Source organism: Garra rufa, chromosome 11 (genome assembly GCF_049309525.1).
Source record: "Garra rufa chromosome 11, GarRuf1.0, whole genome shotgun sequence".
Lineage (NCBI taxonomy): Eukaryota > Metazoa > Chordata > Actinopteri > Cypriniformes > Cyprinidae > Garra > Garra rufa.
The window spans coordinates 25,040,848-25,062,684 of record NC_133371.1 but is presented as its reverse complement, the minus strand read 5'-3'; the positions used below and the strand labels follow the sequence as shown (position 1 = coordinate 25,062,684).

General features: G+C 37.4%; 1 protein-coding gene across 2 annotated transcripts; it reads left to right on the top strand.

Moving 5' to 3' along the window:
* The first annotated feature begins 4,622 nt into the window (after nt 1–4,622).
* Nucleotides 4,623–21,638, top strand: caprin1b (cell cycle associated protein 1b). 2 transcript variants are annotated; one of them, XM_073850332.1, is made up of 18 exons: nt 4,623–4,751; nt 5,246–5,425; nt 7,979–8,041; nt 8,119–8,205; nt 8,366–8,604; nt 8,991–9,073; nt 15,183–15,332; nt 15,437–15,489; nt 17,293–17,376; nt 17,524–17,697; nt 17,770–17,878; nt 17,980–18,041; nt 18,163–18,273; nt 18,380–18,523; nt 19,056–19,209; nt 20,634–20,834; nt 20,954–21,060; nt 21,157–21,638. In XM_073850332.1, the coding sequence occupies exons 2-18, from the start codon at nt 5,246–5,248 to the stop codon at nt 21,241–21,243; spliced, it is 2,088 nt and encodes a 695-aa protein (XP_073706433.1). In that variant the 5' UTR covers nt 4,623–4,751; the 3' UTR covers nt 21,244–21,638. The 2 variants fall into 2 exon arrangements, with proteins under 2 accessions (XP_073706433.1, XP_073706432.1); XM_073850331.1 differs by having other exon boundaries at nt 20,631–20,834.
* Nucleotides 21,639–21,837: the final 199 nt, after the last annotated feature.

The following is a 21,837-nucleotide window of genomic DNA, read 5'->3' as shown; positions in this document are numbered from 1 at the left end:
AGGAGATAAAAAAAAACACCCTGCACAACAACACTGTTGGGACACTGAATGGGTCCCAAATATCATCAATGCTTAGGGGTCTTCATGCAGCATCTCATCCAAATGTTGGCTGTGCCAGTCTGGCCCTAATTCTGAGGTCAGTGATCACCCTTCGGCTATAATTTGACTGTTTTACTATTCTGACTTAATATTCACTCTAATAAACATACACGTGAGCTGAGAGTGGGGACCAGTTTTAGTGAGCACAATAGACATATTCAACTATGTGTTTGTGTGTTCTTGTTTATATACGTATAGAATTATATATAGTTAATGTACAATCATTAGAGAAACTAATTTCCCACAAATGCAGATGATAACATAACTAAAACATTCAATTGTTTGCTTCGAGAGTTTGTTTTTTAATAGCTGTTAAACTGTGTGCATAAGGCGTCCACCATTTCCTGTGGATTGGACAGAGCAAACCCAGAGGATGTACAGGAAATGAGCACAGATGAACCTTGGCAGGGGGTGGTATGAGCCATGCTGACTTCCTACTCGTTTCACTTGATCACCCTGCTGGACTCTGATTGGTTGGATAACTCCAGATGGCCCCCCTTGATAGGAGAACGGCTTTTGAGACAGCGCCTCGGAAACCACTGACTGTCAACTCATCTACTTGGCAGGAAAAGCTTTCTTAACTCAGGGTAGATTTCCTTTATAAATGGTTTAGGATGTAATATCAACATGGCTTGTGACATCTCTGTGTGGTAGAAATGTTATTGAGTATGTTCTAAAAATTTCCCATGTGCAAAAAAGATTCAATGAAAATCTGAGAGCCACGTCGAGACAAAATTTTGTGCACATGCAGTGCAGAATTTTCCTTGTCTGAGAAGTGGATTTCAGCCAAACTGAACTCTTCTATAGTTTAGAAACTGAAATGAATTTAACACATGCTAATCTGTTTTATCCAAAAACTATATAACCAGTAATTTTTCAAATTATTTTATTTTTCATTTTCTTTTTCATATCAGCCAAATTGTACATTTTAAAAAATAAACGGCTATGAAGACCTAATAAAGGCCTTAAAGTGATCCCAAAGTTACCCAAAAATAAAAAACCCTGTCACCATTTACTTACCTTCATGTTCCAAACTTGTACATGTTTCTTTCTTTCATCTGTTGAGCACAAAAGACGACATTTTGAAGAATTTTGGTAAACAAACAGTTGACCTTGGCCACAGACTACCATGGTATGGGAAAAAATGCTATGGAAGTCAGTGGCTACCGTCAACTGTAGCACAAAAGAAGATATTTAGTAAAATGTTGGTCACCAAACAGTTGACGATAACCATAGACTTCCATAGTATGGGAAAAATACTGTGGAAGTCAATGGCTACCGTCAATGGTAGCACAAAAGAAGACATGTTTAAGAATGTTAGTAACTAAACTGTTGACGATAGCCATTGACTTCCATAGTATGGGAAAAATAATATGGAAGTCAATGGCTACCATCAACTGTAACACAAAAGAATATATTTTGAAGAATATTAGTAACCAAAGAGTTGACGATAACCATTGACTTCCATAGTATGGGAAAAATATTATGGAAGTCAATGGCTACCATCAACTGTAACACAAAAGAATATATTTTGAAGAATATTAGTAACCAAAGAGTTGATGATAACCATTGACTTCCATAGTATGGGAAAAATATTATGGAAGTCAATGGCTACCATGCATCAACTGTAACACAAAAGAATATATTTTGAAGAATGTTGGTAACCCAAGAGTTGACAATAACCATTGACTTCCATAGTAAAAATACTATGGAAGCCAATGGCTACCGTCAACTGTAGCACAGAAATACATACAGTACAGACCAAAAGTTTGGACACACCTTCTCATTCAAATGAATGAGAAGGTGTGTCCAAACGTTTGGTCTGTACTGTAGATATGAATTCAACTGAAAAAACTTGTAAAAAAAAATATCTTTCAGGTGGTCAAATAGCAAATAGTGGAGCTCTGCAGCCACCTACTGGTAAAAGTTTTTTTTTTTTTTACTTTTAAAACTGGATTTTCCAAAAGATGGACAAAAATCTTACACTAAACCATGTGAAATTATCCATGTTATCCCAATGAATTAAAGTTAGAAATGTGGGTCTTTTATAAAGTGAATTTTACATAAAAAAGCAGTTTTTGTATAAAAACCCATTTTAAAAAATATTTATTTATTAATTTATATATATTTAAAAAATATCACTAACCCACTGAAAACTGCACAAATGTAGAGTAAAAACTTTAATAAACAGAAAAATATACAGTACAGACCAAAAGTTTGAACACACCTTCTCATTCATTTGGTAAATGGTAACCAAACAGTTGATGGTAGCCATTGACTTCTATAGTATTGGAAAAAAATACTGTGGAAGTCAAAGGCTACCGTCAATGGTAGCACAAAAGAAGTCATTTGGAAGAATGTTGGTAACCAAATGTTTGATGGTAGCCATTGGGTTCTATAGTATGGGGAAAAATACTATAGAAGTCAATGGCTACCAATAACTGTAACACAAATTAAGACATTTGGAAGAATGTTGGTAACCAAACAGTTGATGGTATCCACAGTTCCATAGATTTTATTTTAGTATGGGACAAATACTATGAAAGTCAAGGGCTACTGTCAACTGTAGCACAAAAGATTTTAAGAATGTTGGTAACCAAATGATTGACGGTAGCCATTGACATCCATGCAAAAAGTTTACAGTAAATGGTTGTTGCACAAAGTACATGTTTAGGATTTAGAAATCAGCCATTGACACAGCATACCAATTTAACCAGAAATCTGAATATTTATCAGAGTCCTGGTACTTTGCCTCTGCAAGAGCAAGTTATGATTTATTAAAAGTCCAGCCCTAATAGGAAATACCATTAGACTGACTGATCATTTGCCATGGAACATGCCTCGTCTCAATAACAAAAAACTGAAACACATCCGCTTACTGAAACATGTTTGACAAGTTCTGTTTTAATTAGAGTCCAGGCTGCCTTTAGCATACATTCATTTAGGAGAAGAGATCCATCACAGGCCGAGTAATCACAGTAAGGCATATTTCCTGTAAGAAGAGAGCCTGGATGTGTTGTTGACTCTCTGATAGCATATACTCTGAAACAGCAATAGCCAGGCTACTGCTTCCTGCCTAATCTCAGCTTTAACTATCGTTGGCTCATTTTTGAGAAGCTTGTGTGAACACCATTATTCGCGCTAAGCAACAACATTGTTGTAGCTACAAGTTTGTAGTTTGTTCATTGTAAACATTGTAAGCTAAAGACTATTTGTGACACTGACAGATATATCTATGCACTTTAAATGTTTAAATTGAGGAGTGCAGCCGCTGCTGTTACTTAACACAACAGAGAGCGGAAATGAGTCACTCGTTGAAAGAGAGCTTCACTCTCCCATGAGATCTTCCTCTAATCAGTATTATTCCTGAAAGAAAACACCCTTTCAATAGAACAGTGCTATCAAAGAGCAGAGCAACCATGTTAACTGCTTCCTGTATTTGCCAAACAAAACCTCATGCAACTGGATTTACATTGGTTTTGAATAGTTTGAGTTTTACAGAATACAGAAAGCGCAAAGAAGCTTTATTTTTATATCTGTCTATATGATATAAATACTTCTTGAGAGGAATACAAATGCTTCATAAGCTTAAAAAGGTACACATATGTAATCGGAGAATAGAATTTATGTTGCATGAATAAATAGCCTTATAATGCTATTACATAATATGCTCAACCCAATAAAAATAAATTCATTGATTGCATGTACATATTAATTTATTGCTTGCATATATATGTGTGTATATATATATATATATATATATATATATATATATATATATATATATATATATATATATATATATATATACATACATATACATATATATATAGTATTCCTCTTTAAAGAAGGTGGGTGGAAAGAAAGTTCGAGTCGACTGCATTCCATTCACTTCAATCTGTCTGGTGCCATCTGCTGGACCATAGTTTGATTTACATTTAATGACTATATTAAATAATGATAAAACGTTACAAACACTTGTTTGGTCACTTAAACATTAAAGACTTATGTCTAATATATATAACCGAAAACCAAAACAATAACAATGAGAAAGTTAAGAGCTGGCGAATTGGGGAAGGGATAATTTATTGTGATATAATTGAAGACGCGGTCATTTAGCATGATATTAAAAAGTGTTATCAGCGAAATATAATAAAACACAGTCCCACGCTAAAATACGATAATAACACTCTTTTTATTTTATTAATCTACAAGTTAATATAAAATCAGTCTGTTCGTCTATGGTTTTCACACGCGTTCAGTGGGAAATTCAAACGAGGACTTCATTCTGTGCCTGCTTTGCTATTGAACAAAATATCAGTATTTTCCGCCATATTCGTGACTCCTTCTTACGCTTTTTATAAATGTCGTCAATTTTTAATTGTATATGTAACATGCAAGACGTAATCCCAACAATAACCTGCGTATAAATGTCAATAGGGCACAGGCAAAATCCTGGTCGACTCTAAACGGGGCCCTTCCTCATTATAAACCTTTTCCTCGCCTTTCAATCGCTCTCAGTTGTCGGTGAGTCCGGCGGGGCGGATCCCATAGTAAATTGGAAAATAAAATAAAAGCAACACAACCAACGCTTCGGCTTATTTGCCTCTAAACGATTACTTTTCTCCCTTGTGGACATATTGCGCATAAAGGTGAGCACAAATATAGATCCAAATCACTGATGTGGACGTTATACAATCTGGTAGTGATTTGAGTTTTCAGTCTAATAAGCGGACAATGGGTTGCTATGACTATGTTTTGGAATTTGCAGTCTGCTTCTAGCGTTTGAGAAATAGCTGTTTCGAAAGTATAAATTGTTCAAAAATATGTGTATACACTTGGATAGACTTGTATTTATTTATCATACTTCATCATGTCCAGCTGAATATTTGCTACTATCAAGCAAAATCAAAATCTCCTCTTACATGCAATAGTATGATTTTTTTTTTTGACCATAAATGGTTAACATCTAACACTTGGTGTCACAATTGAAATCTTGGTCAATCTGATTGAAAGAGTAAGTAAATATAATATGATCGAAAATGAAACCATCATCGATCACAGCAACTTAAATCGATCTCACTGCCATTCAATGGCTGTTTTCAGCCCCTGTTCTGATATTAAAACTTGTTCTATTCTTGATCAGATGCCCTCGGCAACAAATGGCACCAGGACTGTGAAGTCTGTCAGCCCAGACTTGGGATCTGCTCCCGGATCAATGAACCAAATCACAGCGAGCAACCAGCTGACTGGAACCCAATCAGAGGCCATGAAGCAAGTGATGGTGGTTCTTGAAAAGAAAGTGCGCAATATGGAGAAGAAAAAGGTACTGGTTTCTCAAGACCACAAGCATAAGTAACATTAACATAGAAATATATCGATAAAGTACTGTTTTAATTGTGTCAGAAGTCACCCCATAAACACACAATCTATTCCTTTCGACTTTATTTCATACAATATCACGTTAGTTTATATATTTTTCTTTCGACTACTATACAATAAAACAAACAGCACAGCGTCACACAAGTGGCCTGTTGTAAATAGGCAATAAATTGATTTATTTTGTCATTGTTTTTGTGTCAGTAACGTATTTATGAACTTTGAACGTTTAAATCTTAGGAAGCCTTCTTTAAAACAGTTAACCAGGCCTATTAAACGTTTATTAAAAAATCATTCATTTATACGCGTTATTAAGTCATGTTGTATGAACCAACATCTTTAATTTAAGGTAAAATCGCTTATCAGTTCATTGTGCCATTTGCACTGTTCTTTGTATGCTCAACCGCAAATGCTAACCGGCTAGCATTTGTAGTTTTAGCACATGCTAGCCAGTCAACCTTTGACGTTATTCCATTTCTCTTTCTATAAACGTACTTATTTGCCTTCTCTATATAATCCGCGATATGACGCTAAGTTATTTATCCACATTTTTGTCAGTTTCTCCGATCAGTGTTTGTTTCACACGCACATGGAGATAAAGCTAACATGGCGTCGTAAAACAGGTTCGGCATGCTAAAAATGGGGAAACTGTCTGCGCAAAATTGCATTTAAATGAGTTGTTAATATTTCGGATGAGTTTAGGCTTGTGCTGTCGTAGGTTTGTCCAGGTAAATGGGTCGGAGGCAGGTGTGTTTTCAGGACACCCAGTAAGCGCCTTTGACTCCTGTAGGTGAGGAGAGACTTTTAACTTGGTGACATAGTGCAGCACATTTTATTGGGTGCAGCTTTTATATTGGCTTGTTTATTAGTTTAATGATTCTGTGTTGAAAAGTAAATGAGATATTTCGTTAATGCAATAATTCACTGAAAAAAAAAATAATTAACCTGTTGAACTGTATTGTGGATCACAGAAGTGAATCTTCAGCAGAATGACAGTCGAAGTAGTCATGGTCTTTGTTTTCTATGAAGTGATTAGTGGCTGTATTTTCTTTTAAGGGATTTATTTGGTTAACAGTTATTGCTTCAAGCCTTGTATGACTTCCAAAAATTATGATTATCGTGTTATGATTTGTCCGCTCTGATTTTGGCATTATTAATTTGTGGAACGTGAACTTGCCATCTCTCACGGACTCTGTGAAATGGGATAATCCCTACATAACTTAACCACATGCTGGAGCTTTCTGGAACAAAGTCCTTGCTCTTGATCCACTTTGAATGGGAAGGTGGTTTCATAATTGTAAATATTATTGTGTAGTATATTGTTTTTGTTCAGTCAGGGATGCTTAAAACTGATTAGAAGTTACATTGAAAAACATGGATAATGTTACAAAATATATATCAAATAATTGCTGTTATTTTAAACATTCTTTTCAAAGAATCTGTGAGGATTTTATAACTGTTTTCCAAAAAATATTACGCAGGACATCCAGACCAGCATATTAGAATAGTTTCTAAAGGATCTTGTAAAACTGAAGGCTTACAGACTTCGTTTAGAAACATAAACACTTACTGATCACAGAATTTTTGAAGATAATGTTCACTACCAGTCAAAAGTTTTTGAACAGCTGATTTGTTGTTCAAAAAACGTATTATTATTATTATAATGATCAATATTTAAAACAGCTGGGTATTTTTTTTTTCTTCTTCTCAGGATTATTTGATGAATAGAAAGATCCAAAGATCAGCATTTTAAATAAAAAGATTTGTAACATGATACACTATCATTCAAAAGCTTGGAGTCAGTATATATTTTTTTTCTCTTCTTTTTTTTCTTATAGAAATGAATACTTTACTCAAATTGATCAAAAGTGATGATAAAGACATTTAAAATGTTACAAAAGATTTCTATTTCAGATAAATGCTGTTCTGAATTTTCTTTTTGTTAAAGGAACCTGAAGAAATTCTACATGGCTGTTTTCAACATAATATTGTTTAATGTTTTTTGAGCAGCAAATCAGAATGTTACTGGAGTAATGATGCTTAAAATTCAGTTTTGAAATCACAGGAATACATTCATTTTAAAATGTTTTTAAATAGAAAGCAGCTATTTTAAATCGTACAAATATTTCAAAATTATACTTTTTATTTTTGTTTGTTTTTTCTTCCCCTGTACTTTAGATCAAATAAATGCAGGCTTGGTGAGCAGAATTGACTTTTAAAAAAACATTAATCTTACTGTTCAAAAACTTTTTTGACTGGTAGTATATATATATGCACTCATTTGTATTCTTGTTTTTCTTAGAAGCAAATTTATTTTAAATGGCCTAATCGTATGCTTCATCTCTGTCATATGTTCTTGTGATGACCAATTCAGCTGGATTTTGAGATGTGGAAATGAATATGTAAACTAGATGACTTCAGCAGTGTACTGTCATTTTATTATACAACTTGTTTATTCTTCAAATTTATTTCATATTCCTTTTCCCTTGTCTTCTTGCAGAGCAAGCTTGATGACTATCAGGCCAGAAACAACAACGGGGAACGTCTCAACCAGGACCAGCTGGTGGGTAAACACTCCCTATTTTTTTGTTGTCCGTTAGTTATTTTTCAGATTCCTAAACTCTCTCTAAATCTATTTAGGAAGCCCTGTCTAAGTACCAGGAAGTAACCCATAACCTTGAGTTTGCACGGGAGCTGCATAAGAGCTTTTTGGCATTGGGTCAAGAAGTAAGTACATGAAAATTACATTTTTCTTTTTCCATTGCCTGCCTGCAGGACCTCCAGCTTGTTTTCTGTGTTGTGAATGTGTATAGATCTGAAATGACATTCACTGGAAGGTTTATATGAATCAGTGACAATGTCTTCCACAATCTGTTGCTTTGGATAGATCCAGAAGAATGTTAAGAAAGCGGCACGTCGTGAGCAACTCCAGCGGGAAGAGTGGGAACAGAAAAGGATGAAACAGGTTCTGGAGCTGCAGTTCATTCTCGACCGACTTGGGGATGAAAGTGTGCGGCAAGAGCTACTGCAAGGAGCGGGAGAACCTTCGCTGCTCACCGAGAGTGACCTTACTTCCCTGGATGAGTTTTACAAGCTTGTGGGGCCTGAACGTGACCAAAACATCAGGTGAAGTGGACTGTCAGTCCGATTTATACTACTTTTCTCCGTTGAGAATTTGCTGGCAATTGAAAATTATGCTGTAAACAAACTGTAATTGGTACTCTTCCAACTTGTCACTGAATTGAGCGTTTTAGGTACATTTGGATCTCGGGCAGAATAAATTTCAGACAGCTTGAAGGATCAGCGTTTGCAAGGGGATAGTTCAACCAAAAATGAAAATCGTCATTTGTTACTCGAAGTGCTTGTAATTATATTTCAGTACATCACAGAAACAACTGAAACAGAGATCTAAAAGCACTTTAGCAGCAAACTTTGTGAAAACTAATATTTGTGTCATTCTCAACTTTTGGCCACGACTGTATATTCATAATGGATGCTTTTATCTCACACAGATTGACTGACCAGTATCAAGAAGCATCACAGCACTTATGGGAACTTTTGGAGGGGAAGGACAAGCCTATAGCAGGAACAACATGTATGTCAAATTGACTTTAGAAACTTCTTTTTAGGGTCTGATCGCTCTTAACAGTTATGCGTAGGAAGTTTAAATTATTTATGGATTATGATTTTGCGATGTTTAAGGAGTGAAATTGTCTGGCCATTTTCTTTCTTTCTTTTCTAAATATAAACAAGTATCCAACTGTACTGGAAACTATTTCCTCATGATCCAATTACATTTTTGTGCATGTTGGTACAAGGAGGTTTACATTTTCTAGGAAAATCATGTGATGTGCTTTAAAAGCTTTCACATGCATTGTTTAATTTCCAAAAACCTTTATGGTGATTATAGAATGTTGCATTAATTGGTCAGTGCGCTCAGCAACTTTCTTGAGGTTTTGGAAAGGTTCACCAAGGCAGGAAATAAATAGCATATACTGCAGCATTTAGCCATGATGCATGTGCTGACTCAGCATTGGGTGGAATGGCATGATCCATATTCCCTGTCTTCTGTATCGGAGTGTGCTAGGGAAGCTCTCCAAGGACACTGACTGTGACAGATCACTTTATCAATGAAGGGGTTCCATAGGTCATATTTTAATTTATGCCGAGTTTAAGACGTATATAAGTCTTAATGCGAGTGACATGCCGTTAGTGGCCAGTTAAAAAGTACATTAAAATACTACTATCGCTTAATTTTAACTAGTATAAAAATATAATCTGTCACCTACAGTAGCCCTGCCTTAGAAAGCTTCCAGCATCTAGCACTCTTCTTCAGTAGCAGATCATGTGGCTCATGGCATATAAATACATCCATTTGCTATGCACCAGCTGGGCTGGCAGTATGATAGTCCTCTATAATCATTTAAGCTTTTCAGTATTTCTTAGAATCAGTTTTTGATTAGAAATTCGTTTGTTTGTTGTTCATACAAAATGCATGGTTTTATTTTATTTAGTTCTGACCTGAATATAAAATATTTCACACAAAAGACGTTTACATATAGTCCACAAGAGAAAATAATAGTTCAAAAGTTTACATACACTTGATTCTTAATACTGTGTTGAATGATCCACAGCTGTTTTTTTTATTTTTGTTTAGTGATGGTTGTTCATGAGACACTCCTGAACTACCTGCTGTTCTTCAGAAAAATCCTTCAGGTCCCGCATTCTCTTTATTTTTGTATATTTGAACCCTTTTCAACAGTGACTGTAGGATTTTGAGATCCATCTTTTCACACTGATGACAACTGGTGTAATTATCTTCTGTAGATTCTGAAGGGCAGTGCTAAATAAAATATGATATTTAGGCTAAAAAAGAAAAATGTATACTTTCATTCTGTTCAAAAGTTTACACCCCTGCTCTGAATGCATTGTTTTTCCTTCTGGGGCATCAGTGAGCATTTGAACTTTCTGTAATAGTTGCTTATGAGTCCCTCAGTTGTTCTCAGTGTGAAAAGATGGATCTCAAAATCATAGTCATTGTTGGAAAAGGTTCAAATACACAAATGTTGAAAAAATAAGTCCTTCAGGTCCCATGAATTCTTTGAAGAACAGAAGGTAGTTTAACAGTTCAGGACAAACAAGGGACTGTTGTGAACTTTTTCTCAGAGACCAGGAGACGTTTTGATATCTTGAAGCAGAAGTTTCTCTTTATTGAGATCCTAGCTGTTCGTTCGCTGCAGTCATCAAAATTCGTCTGACTAATGTCAGATACAATACAGTTTAAATACATTTCCAGGGGGAAGATTACATAGAGGTGGAGTCAATCTAAACAAAGCATGCAAATGCAGTACAGGAATCAGCCCGTTACCAGAGTTCCCCAGCCCTGATCTCATTATCATAACAGTGTCATTCATAGGCATAGGTGCTAATCCAATCAGTCTGACAGTATTGCCCATACCTTCACATTATCATAGAGACAAAGGCATCGCTGTAGCTTGAGAACAAAAGGTTAATGTCTCAGACACCTGGGCTGCCTGATTTGATCTTCTTAGAATGTCATCATCTGTACCTTTAGAAGCTAAATAGAATATACTTCACTTTAGATTTTCCCGTGAAGCTATGTCAGAACATATGATCAACATTTCTTAAATTTGTAATCCTACAATCCCCTCTTTGAGAGTTCTAATAACTCTCACATAAAACAAATTTAAACATCCATAAGTCCATTCTGTAGCCTATGTTGGTTAACATAAGCCCCATCTTGCAGTCATGTAACTTGTAAAAGTTACAGGCACATATAACATTATTCTGTGTCTTGTCCTAGATTTACGTAGGTGTAATAGTTCTTTTCAGAACCATAACTGTTGACACATACGACAAGGGATGGTGAAATGTCGTACAAACTACATGATGTCACAGAAAATCATGTAGCGTAAGAGTGGAAGTCTTGAAGTCTATGGCGCCTGAATAGCTGTGAAGCTGTCTGTTTTCTGTAGTCAGTTTCCCACGTAGATTCACTCAGATGACTCTTTGTCCTCATGAAGCTTGTTCATGGATGTCTGAAGTGATGCTTCACACCAGGGTTTCTCTTATGAAGATGACTTGGCATACACACCTGAAACAAAAGAAAACAAAGAAACAGCAGACCAGCAGTATTCATGCATAGACATTTTTAGACTTCTGTTGATCGTATAGTGGTTTTATTTAATACATTAAAATTCTAGTGATCGTATAGTGTTTTTTTTTTCTTCTTAACCTAATCTTAATTTGACACCTAATAGACCAGTGAGGTGGGGATTGAAAGTACTAAAGGGGAAAAACCTATGAGGAAATGTTCACCGCAGGATTGGCCCCCGAGGCTTATTGCACTTCGGTTCTTTCCTGGGCTCCTCACTGGTTTGTGTGTCCTAATCTGTCCCTTTAAGTGTTGTGCACACTGTATAGTGTGAGACATAAGTTCCTAATGCAGAACAAAAATACATGTATTTCCAAAACAATGCAATCACTACATTTCAGTCCTCTAATTAAACATCAGTCCTGGTAGACATCATAACAGAGGATGGGTTACTGAATAAAATATTCTGGTATGGCTGAGTGTTCTTAACCAAGTGTCCCCAAGTTTTGGGGGAGTGATATTCAACTTCCCTTTGTTCTGTTAACAAAGAGTCTTTCATCTTTGTTGTAGATTACTGGGGTAATAAGAATTCACAGCCTTAGCAGTTAGCACCTCAGCAAGCTGCCCAGTGAGTTTGGTGTAGTGGGGAGGTGCTGTTTTAGCATTGCTAGCAGACTGTGTAAAAGCTGATTTACATTGTTCATTTCTTTTACGTATTTTTTGTTTTTCCTGCATTCTTTCATCAAGTGTCCAGGTTTACCGCAGTAATGACAACTACCCTCTCTCTTAGGACATTTACTTTCCTGTCGGTTCTCTGTTTTCAACTTAAAGGAAGCTGCTGCAATCTTTACTCTGGCTTTAACATCAGAGTTTCTTTCCCAAATAGCTAACCTGTCCAAGTTGCTTTGCAGGGTTCTATTGGACCATGTGAGATCTAAGAAAGGCAGTGCATTTCTATATTCAATTAAAAGGCCATCAAACCATGTACGAGCTAGTGGTCCTTTATCATCTAGCACCTTCTCTGGAGTGTCAGCTATTCCACTGTATGCTGCAGCTGACTGACAAAATCTTTCAGTGTACTCACTTACAGTTTCATCCTTTTGCACACAGTTAGTGATTCTGGACCAGTCTGTTTTGGGTCCTATGATATTCTTTAGAATTTTTAAAACACCTTCTCTCAAATCGCCTTTATTGGCATGTTGCAGTTCAGAAGTAACAGCAGACTCAAAACTGTTGAATTCAGATTCAGTTAGAATTTGTGACATCAGCTGTGTGACTTCTGCTAACGACATGTCATAAAGACGCATTTTGCTGTTCAATGTTCTTCTAAATTCTGAAAAATGTGTGCGTGCTGAAGGTAAGCTCTGGGACAATCTCTCTATGTCTTTAGGTCTTAGCGCTTTGGCAACCATTTGTACTGAGACAACAGAAGAGTTTGGAGAAATACCTTCAATTCTCTCAATTCCCTGAGTTCTTCTCCTAGCACCACATACCTTCACTGAATTCACTGCATCTTTCTCCATTGTTACAGTATTGCCACTGTCTTCTGGTCTACATGAAGACTGTAAGTCAGGATAGCTTTCATCTGACTGTTGGTCTTTTGAATCACTTTTGGTTGAAGCCTGGTTATAGCCCACCTTTTTAGTGAAACGGGACAATCTAGTGTGCAGCTGTTGGTTTTGTTCTTTCAACTTAGTGATACACTGAGCCTGTTCTTGTGCTAACGCTAGTGTAAATTCTCTGTGGCAGCAGATAATGCCTTTTAGGTTTTTCTTTCGGATACATGTTCCGAGTACCTTTTTGCATTCTTCAATTGACCAAACTTTATCTGGATCAATACCAAATTTCTTTGTCAAATCAAATTTTACTGACTCAGTCACTATTGAGTCCATATGCTCTCCTAACAATGATTTAAACTCATCGTCTGTCCATAATGGCGTAGCTAGTCCACCTTTCTCTGTGGTTGGAATTAGCCTAGCATTCTTTCTAACCATTTTTCAAGTTTCTTTGCTACCACGCAATTACAACACTAAAACTTCTCTGATCAACAGAGGGTACGCTTGTTAACACAGATCAACTATTGTTAACCTTCCCTGAATTAACAGAGGACAACACAAACTACTAGCACTTAATGCTAAACTTCTCTGCCAAAACAGAGGATAACAAATTTTAGCACTTTAAGGCTAAACTTCCCTGCTTAAAACAGAGGATTTGCCCTGAAACAGAGGATAAACAATTTTAGCATGTAATGCTAAACTTCCCTGGGTGAACAGAGGATAAACAACTCTTCTCTAAAAGAACAACTTTAGAGGGTAACTTAGTTAACTAAACTGTAATAGCTGTAGTTAACCTTCCCTGAATAAACAGAGGATAACAAATATTAACACGTAATGTTAATCTTCCCGAGTGAACAGAGGATAAACAACTTTAGCACGTAATGCTAAACTTCCCTGAATTAACAGAGGGTAACTTTTCATCTCTAAAAGAACACCTTTAGAGGATAACTTAGTTAACTAAACCCTACAGCTGTCTGTTAACTCTTCTCTGACGGCGCAGAGGATAACTATATGTACTGGTCTTTAGCAGTTCTTTTGGATAGAGTAGCACTCACCAACCCTTGGTTGTAAAGGAAGATTCATGGAAATCTTTGTTCAGCTGGAAGTTTCGCTCTGGATTCCAAAAGATGCAGTCTTGAAAGCAGATGTTCTGTTGAGCTTGCTGTTCCAATCTGGATTCAGGTGAAGAAGCTGGAACTCTATCCGGGTCACGGCACCAAAACTGTTGTGAACTTTTTCTCAGAGACCAGGAGACGTTTTGATATCTTGAAGCAGAAGTTTCTCTTTATTGAGATCCTAGCTGTTCGTTCGCTGCAGTCATCAAAATTCGTCTGACTAATGTCAGATACAATACAGTTTAAATACATTTCCAGGGGGAAGATTACATAGAGGTGGAGTCAATCTAAACAAAGCATGCAAATGCAGTACAGGAATCAGCCCGTTACCAGAGTTCCCCAGCCCTGATCTCATTATCATAACAGTGTCATTCATAGGCATAGGTGCTAATCCAATCAGTCTGACAGTATTGCCCATACCTTCACATTATCATAGAGACAAAGGCATCGCTGTAGCTTGAGAACAAAAGGTTAATGTCTCAGACACCTGGGCTGCCTGATTTGATCTTCTTAGAATGTCATCATCTGTACCTTTAGAAGCTAAATAGAATATACTTCACTTTAGATTTTCCCGTGAAGCTATGTCAGAACATATGATCAACATTTCTTAAATTTGTAATCCTACAGGACTCATGAACAACTTTCATTAAACAAAAAAAAAAATCTCAGTGGATCATTCCGGTTACAACACAGTATTAAGAATTAAGTGTATTTAAACTTTTTAACAGGATCAGTTTTATAAATTCAACTATTTACTGAAAACTAGTTGCTGAAAATCAGTATCGCGTCATAGGAATAAATTACATTTTTTTTTTTTTTAAATGGAATAGTTATTTGATTAAATGAATGCATTCTTGGAGAGACTATCAAAAACATCTTACTACTGAACAGTAGTGTAAATGCTGTCTTGTCTTTCAGATAAAGCACTGAATGAAATGTTGGAGCGGGTTTTGGAGAGCGGCTACTTTGACAGAGTGCAGTCTCATCAGAACGGAGTTTGCTCAGAGGAAGAGGAGCAGACAGCTGCAGTGGAAGTGTCTGAAGCAGAGGAACAACCTCCCGACACGGGTAAAACACTCTCTTGTTTCATATTGCTTAATCTAGTGTGTCATTCTGAAACTGCTGCAATACAGACTGATTTTGCAGAAAGTGACCTTTATATCTCTTAACAGAGGGTGAAGTGACGGAAGAGTATGCAGAACCCATTCCAATTGAGGTGACAGAGGTGAGACATGTTAGTTTGCACATTTGTAAAATGCAAGCCTTAAAAGACTTTTGACAAAGGAGTTCACTGTACAACGAAAATAACTTTCCAGTCCAAAAAATGCATTTATTGAACACAAAAAAGGCAGGAATATCTTTCTTACAAGTGCTATGCAGCTTTGTTTGATTTTCGTTCTTCTCTGTGAAAAAGCGTTTGTTTGGTTTAGTCTGTCAACCATTTGACTATTTTAAGTGTTTTTCGCACCAACAAAATTAAATTGTTTATTGCACTGAACATTCGTCTTGGTGTGAACTGGCCCTGAGCATGTTCCCTAGGGAGGCAGTGTTCACTGGTGCTATGATCCAAGTCAAATTTAGTTGTTACTTGAAATTAAGTAATCATAACCTGAAAATATAAACTTTCTTTACTGAGCTAGTTTCCAAAGCAACATTTCTAATTTCAATTTAATTTAACTTGACATACTAAAAAAAAAAAAAAAAAAGAGACGCAACAAAAATACTGAAACTTTATTAGTAAATTTACAGATAATTTACTCCCCCTCTTGTCATCCAAGATGTTAATGTCTTCATTTCTTCACTTGTAAAGAAATAGTTTTTCAGGATTTCTCTCCATATAGTGAACTTCTATAGTGCCCGTGAGTTTGAACATTCAAAATGCAGCTTTAGAGGGTTATAAATGATCCCAGCTGAGAAAGAAGGGTCTTATCTAGCGAACCAGTTTGTTATTTTCCAAAAAAAATTGTTTATATACTTTTTAACCTCAAATGCTCGTCTTGTCTAGCTCTGTCAACTCTTGTGTTTTCTGGTTTGAGACAGTTAGGGTAGGTCAAAACTCTCATCTCATTTTCTCCTCCAACTTTAAAGCAACAGCAAAGAGATTTTTTGACCTTAAAATAATGTTTCCGAACTCGTGTCAGTGGTTCATCAACTCAAAATGGTGAAACGGCACTTCCGCATTCGCTTTGCGACCCTCTGTGGGCCATAACAGCACTATGTAAGTTTGGGTCGTCGGGTAGCGGTTTTGTAGTTCAAATGAGACTACAAATGGAACTTGCTTTACGAAAAAAAAAAAAAGCAAACAATGTCATTTATTATGTTTTATTTCATTTTCATACTTTCATTAAGTCATGCAACATACTCTACCTTGTCACTGGACATCGTTATTTCCAAAGCCAGTCCTGGATAGCCTCCAAACAAATAACGTGCATGTGACGCGACGGTAGGCTAAATTATTTAGGACAGCGGTAATGGACAATTCCGCTTCCAACCTGTAGAGGGAGCGAAGTTCTTTGGTGTTGCTCTAAAATCATCCTACATTGCTGTAGAAGTACTGACCCTGTGTTTACAAAGTGAACCTGCGAAGATAATTAAAATGAAAAAAAAAAAAATTAAGTTGGCGGAGATAATGAGATTGGAGTTGTTTGACATACTCTTAACTGTCTTGAACCAAAATAAACGGTACACGCAGAGATGAGCAACTGATAAAAGAAAGGCATGAACATCTTGGATGACAAGGGGGTGAGTAAATTCTGTTAATTTGTTTAATCTTTAAAGTGCCCCAACATGCCATTTTTAAGGAAATGGAACCTACCCCCATGGATTTGGCGAGAGTAAACTAGGATTTTGGATAGACAAATTGGTTGTAGTTCTGCCCATTTTACAGAAGTTGACTTCAGGGACATGATGAATGTGAATGAACCCTATAATTGTATGATCTTGCTGAGAGGTTAAGTTAAAAAGTTTATGCTCAATTTCCTCTTGATTGCCAATTGTTTTCTTGACCTTTTGTTATTTTCCTCTCCAGTTTGTAAATAGGCAGTTTGTTTTGGAGAGCACATACAGCACTGGTGATAAAGAGCAAAGAGAGGAATGGAGTGCGGAGACTGAGGTAAGCTGCCCTAGAAGTTGCATTGGAACCCATTAGTACATAAGTGTTTCTCAGCATTTTTGACTCCCTAGTGGGCCCTTGCCCCCTGGTTGAGAAACCACTGCGCTGCATCAGTTGTAGTTCTAAAGCCTATTGGATCTGATACAGGTGGTTAACTCCGTGCAGCCAGTTCAGACCGCCCCCACTCCTGTCGTCCCAGTTGTCCCAGAGCCCCATCCTTTGACCACAGTAACCCCAACACCCCCTTCAGACCCTGTGGTTAGACAGCAGGTGGTTCAGGATCTCATGGCACAGATGCAGGGACCATACAACTTCATGCAGGTGGGTTTTTTTGCAGGTTTGTCTTATTGGGCATATGTTTGTATGCATCCTAAATGCTCTTTTCATTCCCAGGACTCCATGCTTGATTTTGATGGACAGGCTCTTGATCCGGCTATTGTATCGGCACAACCTATGAAGCCAGTACCTAGTATGGATATGCCGCCAATGGTGTGTCAACCAGGTATGTTCATATTTCCACCACATGGTCATTCTGTTAGTTTTATGAGTTAATCATTTCAAATCGCCTTAACCCTTCTGGGCTTTTGGTTTCTCAACCTACAGCTCACCCAGAGTCTCGTCTCGCCCAGTCTCCCGCTGTTGGCATCCAGCCTGAACCCACACAAGTGAGTGTAGCCAAGTTCTTTTGGATGGAAATGAGTTCACTGAACTGTCTGAAAAAGAAAGATGAGAGTATTGACTTTATATCTCTGTGAAGATAAGCGTGTGAATTTATTTTGTCTGCAGATCCCCATGGTCTCTCCATCACCAGAAACCTTCTCCACACCGCCTCCAATATATCAGTCTTCTCACGCAGCTGATCCCCGACCACAGACAGACTCCATTGATCCTATTCAGGTAAGTTATCAAGCACCCATCGTTTCATGAATGAAATGAGTTCTCCAACGTCTCTCATTCTCTCAAAGTACTATTTGGGAATTAAATAATTTCTTGTCTTCTGTAGGCCTCAATGCCCCTGACAGAGCAGCCACCTCCATCTACAGTGCTCCCTCCTGCCTCCCAGACCCAGGTGATCCAGCCCGGATCCAAACCCTTGCACAGCGGTGGCATCAATGTCAACGCAGCCCCATTCCAGTCCATGCAAACGGTAACATGCCTAAATGAAAATGACTAGCTGTCAAGAACATTTTGAACTGGTCAAATCAGGATGACTCTTCCTTAAAAGGATACTACACCCAGAAATCAAACTTCTCATCTCTTTTCCTTCATGTCACCCCAGGTCAATGGCTTGAATTGGATGGTTCACCCAAAAATGAAAATTCTGTCATTAATTACTTTACCCTCATGTCGTTCCAAACCCGTTTTCAGAGTACAAATTAAGATTTAGTTTTTTTGATTAAATCCGAGAGCTTTCTGACCCTGCAGAGACAACAACAACAAAAAAAACTACTATGTTGATGGTCCAGAAAGGTAGTAAGAACATTGGTTCAACTGTAGCGTTAAGCTATGAGAGTACTTTTTGTGCACAAAGAAAAAGACTTTATTCAACAATTTTCAATAAAATAATAAGAGATTTCTCATACTGGGTTGGAGTGATCTTTTTTTAGATGGCTTTGTGTGCTGGATATTCAATCATCTAATATTATGTTCACTTATCCTTGATCTGTTCTTTCTGACAGGTGTTCAACCTTAATGCGCCTGTTCCACCAGCTAATGATGCGGAATCAATGAAGCAGGCCAGCCAATACCAGAATAGCTACAGCCAGGGTTTTAACAGCCAGGCGCAGCACCCTGTGGAGCAAACAGACATGCCGCCAGAGCAGCTCCAAGCCGGTGAGGAACATCTTTAGAATCCCTCAGATCATATTTTAACATCTGTTATATAATCATGTATATGCAGTTCAAGTCAAAAGTTTGCATACACCTTGCAGGATATCCAAAATGTTAAAGGGGCCCTATTATGCTTTTTCACTTTTTAAACTTTGGGCATAAAAAACATCTACAAAGTTACAAATCTCAAAGTCCACTCCAAAGGGAGATATTTAGTTTTTAAAATCCCTTTTCAAGAACTACAAGAAACGGCTTATTTGGACTACAGCGTTTGTTTTCCGGAAGCTATTATGTCACAACATAAATCCCGCCTACTGAAATTCAATTCATTGGCGGGTGGGGGATTCGCCTAACTTTAGCCATGTATTATGGACAGCTGCTTTTGGGATGCTACAGCGAGCCATAGGTCGGCTCGTTTAAACGCGAGCTTTAACTAAAGGGTCTGCGGACTGCTCCGGTAACCATGCTGAAGCCGTGCCGTTCACGTGTGTTGTACAGAGGGTTCAAACGCACGCAGATCCGCGGCTGATGTAAACACGAACATTGACTAGTGATCATCCGTGGACGCGTCGGCGCTGCGCCGTAGACGTGCAGTGTGTGGTAAGAGATTTATTCATCATACAGTGTAGATAGCTTCACTAGCCTTATGGTTTCGGGCATGCAAATAATTAAATACATAATTAAAAATGCGGTCTACACTGTTTGCCAATCGCAACGCAGTGGAACTGCTGACCAATTACAATACATTTGGTTTTTCGGAAGGTGGAACCCGGAACTAATCGAGCCGTTTGTGCCAGCTTGGGGAGAAAGCTATTGTAATGTAAATTATGTGAAATTTATGCATTTTTCGAACCACCAAGCATGACCGCATGTTCAAGTACACCCCCAAAACAAAATAAAGACTTTGTAAAGGAGCATAAATAGGACCCCTTTAATTATTTTTACCAAAACCAGAGGGATCATACATATACTACATATAGTCCACAAGAGAAGATAATAGTTGAATTTATAAAAATGACCACGTTCAAAAGTTTACGTACACTTGATTCTTACTTTGTTGTTACTAGAATAATCCACAGCGTTTTTTTTTTTTTTTTTTTTTTTTTTTGGTGATATGTTCATGAATTTCTTGTTTGTCCTAAACAGCCCGCTGTTCTTCAGAAAAATCTTTTAGGTCCCACCGATTCTTTGGTTTTTCAGCATTTTTGTGTATTTGAACCTTTTCCAACAATGACTGTATGATTTTGAGATCCATCTTTTCACACTGAGGACCTGAAGGAATGATACCTCTTATTTTGGTAAAATTAAGCAGATTCTGCAAGGTGTATGTAAACTTTTGACCTCAACTGTACATGCAAAGACAATCATGTTTAAATGCTACTACAACAATGTTTAATTCAGCTCTTTTATCCCCGTGTTAACAGTAGTTGGTGCCTTCCATTCTCAAGACCAGTCACTCCCTAACTCCGCTGGACCCCAGCCAATGTCCCAACAGTCAGCTGGCCAGGGCAACGGGTTCAACCGCCAGTCTCAGTCCTTTTACAACAGCAGAGGGATTTCTCGTGGAGGTCCTCGTAACTCGCGTGGTATGATCAATGGCTACAGAGGACCATCAAATGGTTTCAGAGGTAAAGAACCACATTGTGTTTGTAGCGGTTGTATACAGTGATTTTTTTTTTTCTCTTTCATTAGAAGATCCCTAAAATCACTGATGGATAAATCATGCGTGTTTTTGTATTTATTTCAGGAGGATATGATGGTTATCGCCCACCCTTCTCTAACGCTGCTAACTCTGGATATGGACAAACCCAATTCAGTACGCCCCGGGACTATTCCAACAGCAACTATCAGCGGGTAAAGTCAACTTTTGATGCTGGAGTGAGAATAGTGACTTTCTCTCTTTCTCATTTGAGCTTTATTCTCAACATCCTTTCATTTGTCTCTCCACAGGATGGTTACCAACAGAACTATAAACGTGGTGCTGGCCAAGGAGCTCGAGGAGTCCCTCGAGGAAACGCACCAGTCATGCGGTCATAAGTCTTGTGAACTGAGCTTACATCTGGACCACATTGAACATTCAAAAACTGAAGTGCATATGTCCTGGCTGTTTTTTCCCCGTTCTCTCTCTTGGAATTGATTGGATATCTACCCTCATACGTTAAAATGGAGAAAACCCAGTGTCAAGATTTTAAACCTACCCTTTGTTTCTAACAGATACCTGTGAACTTGAAAGACTTAATTTATTTTTTTTGTAGAAAATAAAACTCATACCTGCCACAGCTGGTCCAAAATTGGGACTTTTACTTCTCTACGGTTGTGTTCACACTAATTCGGTTCTAAAGTGTTTTTTTGGTACATTGAAGATGCTCCCTGACTCTCAATTTGTAAAGTGATATTGCTTCAAGAGTTTCAATAAAGATGTGTTGCATTAACTGCTGTACTGCTGTTTGTATTTTTCTTTTCAAGTTATGATTACAGTATCAAGTCAGACATATTTGGCTTTATTTGAATGTCAGTATGCTTGGCTTCCTCATGATGCCTATCAGCCTAAAGCACTTTAGAAGCATTGCTGTTTGGTTGCATTTTTTTGAAAACACAAATCTAAACAATATGCTAATACAATATTAACAT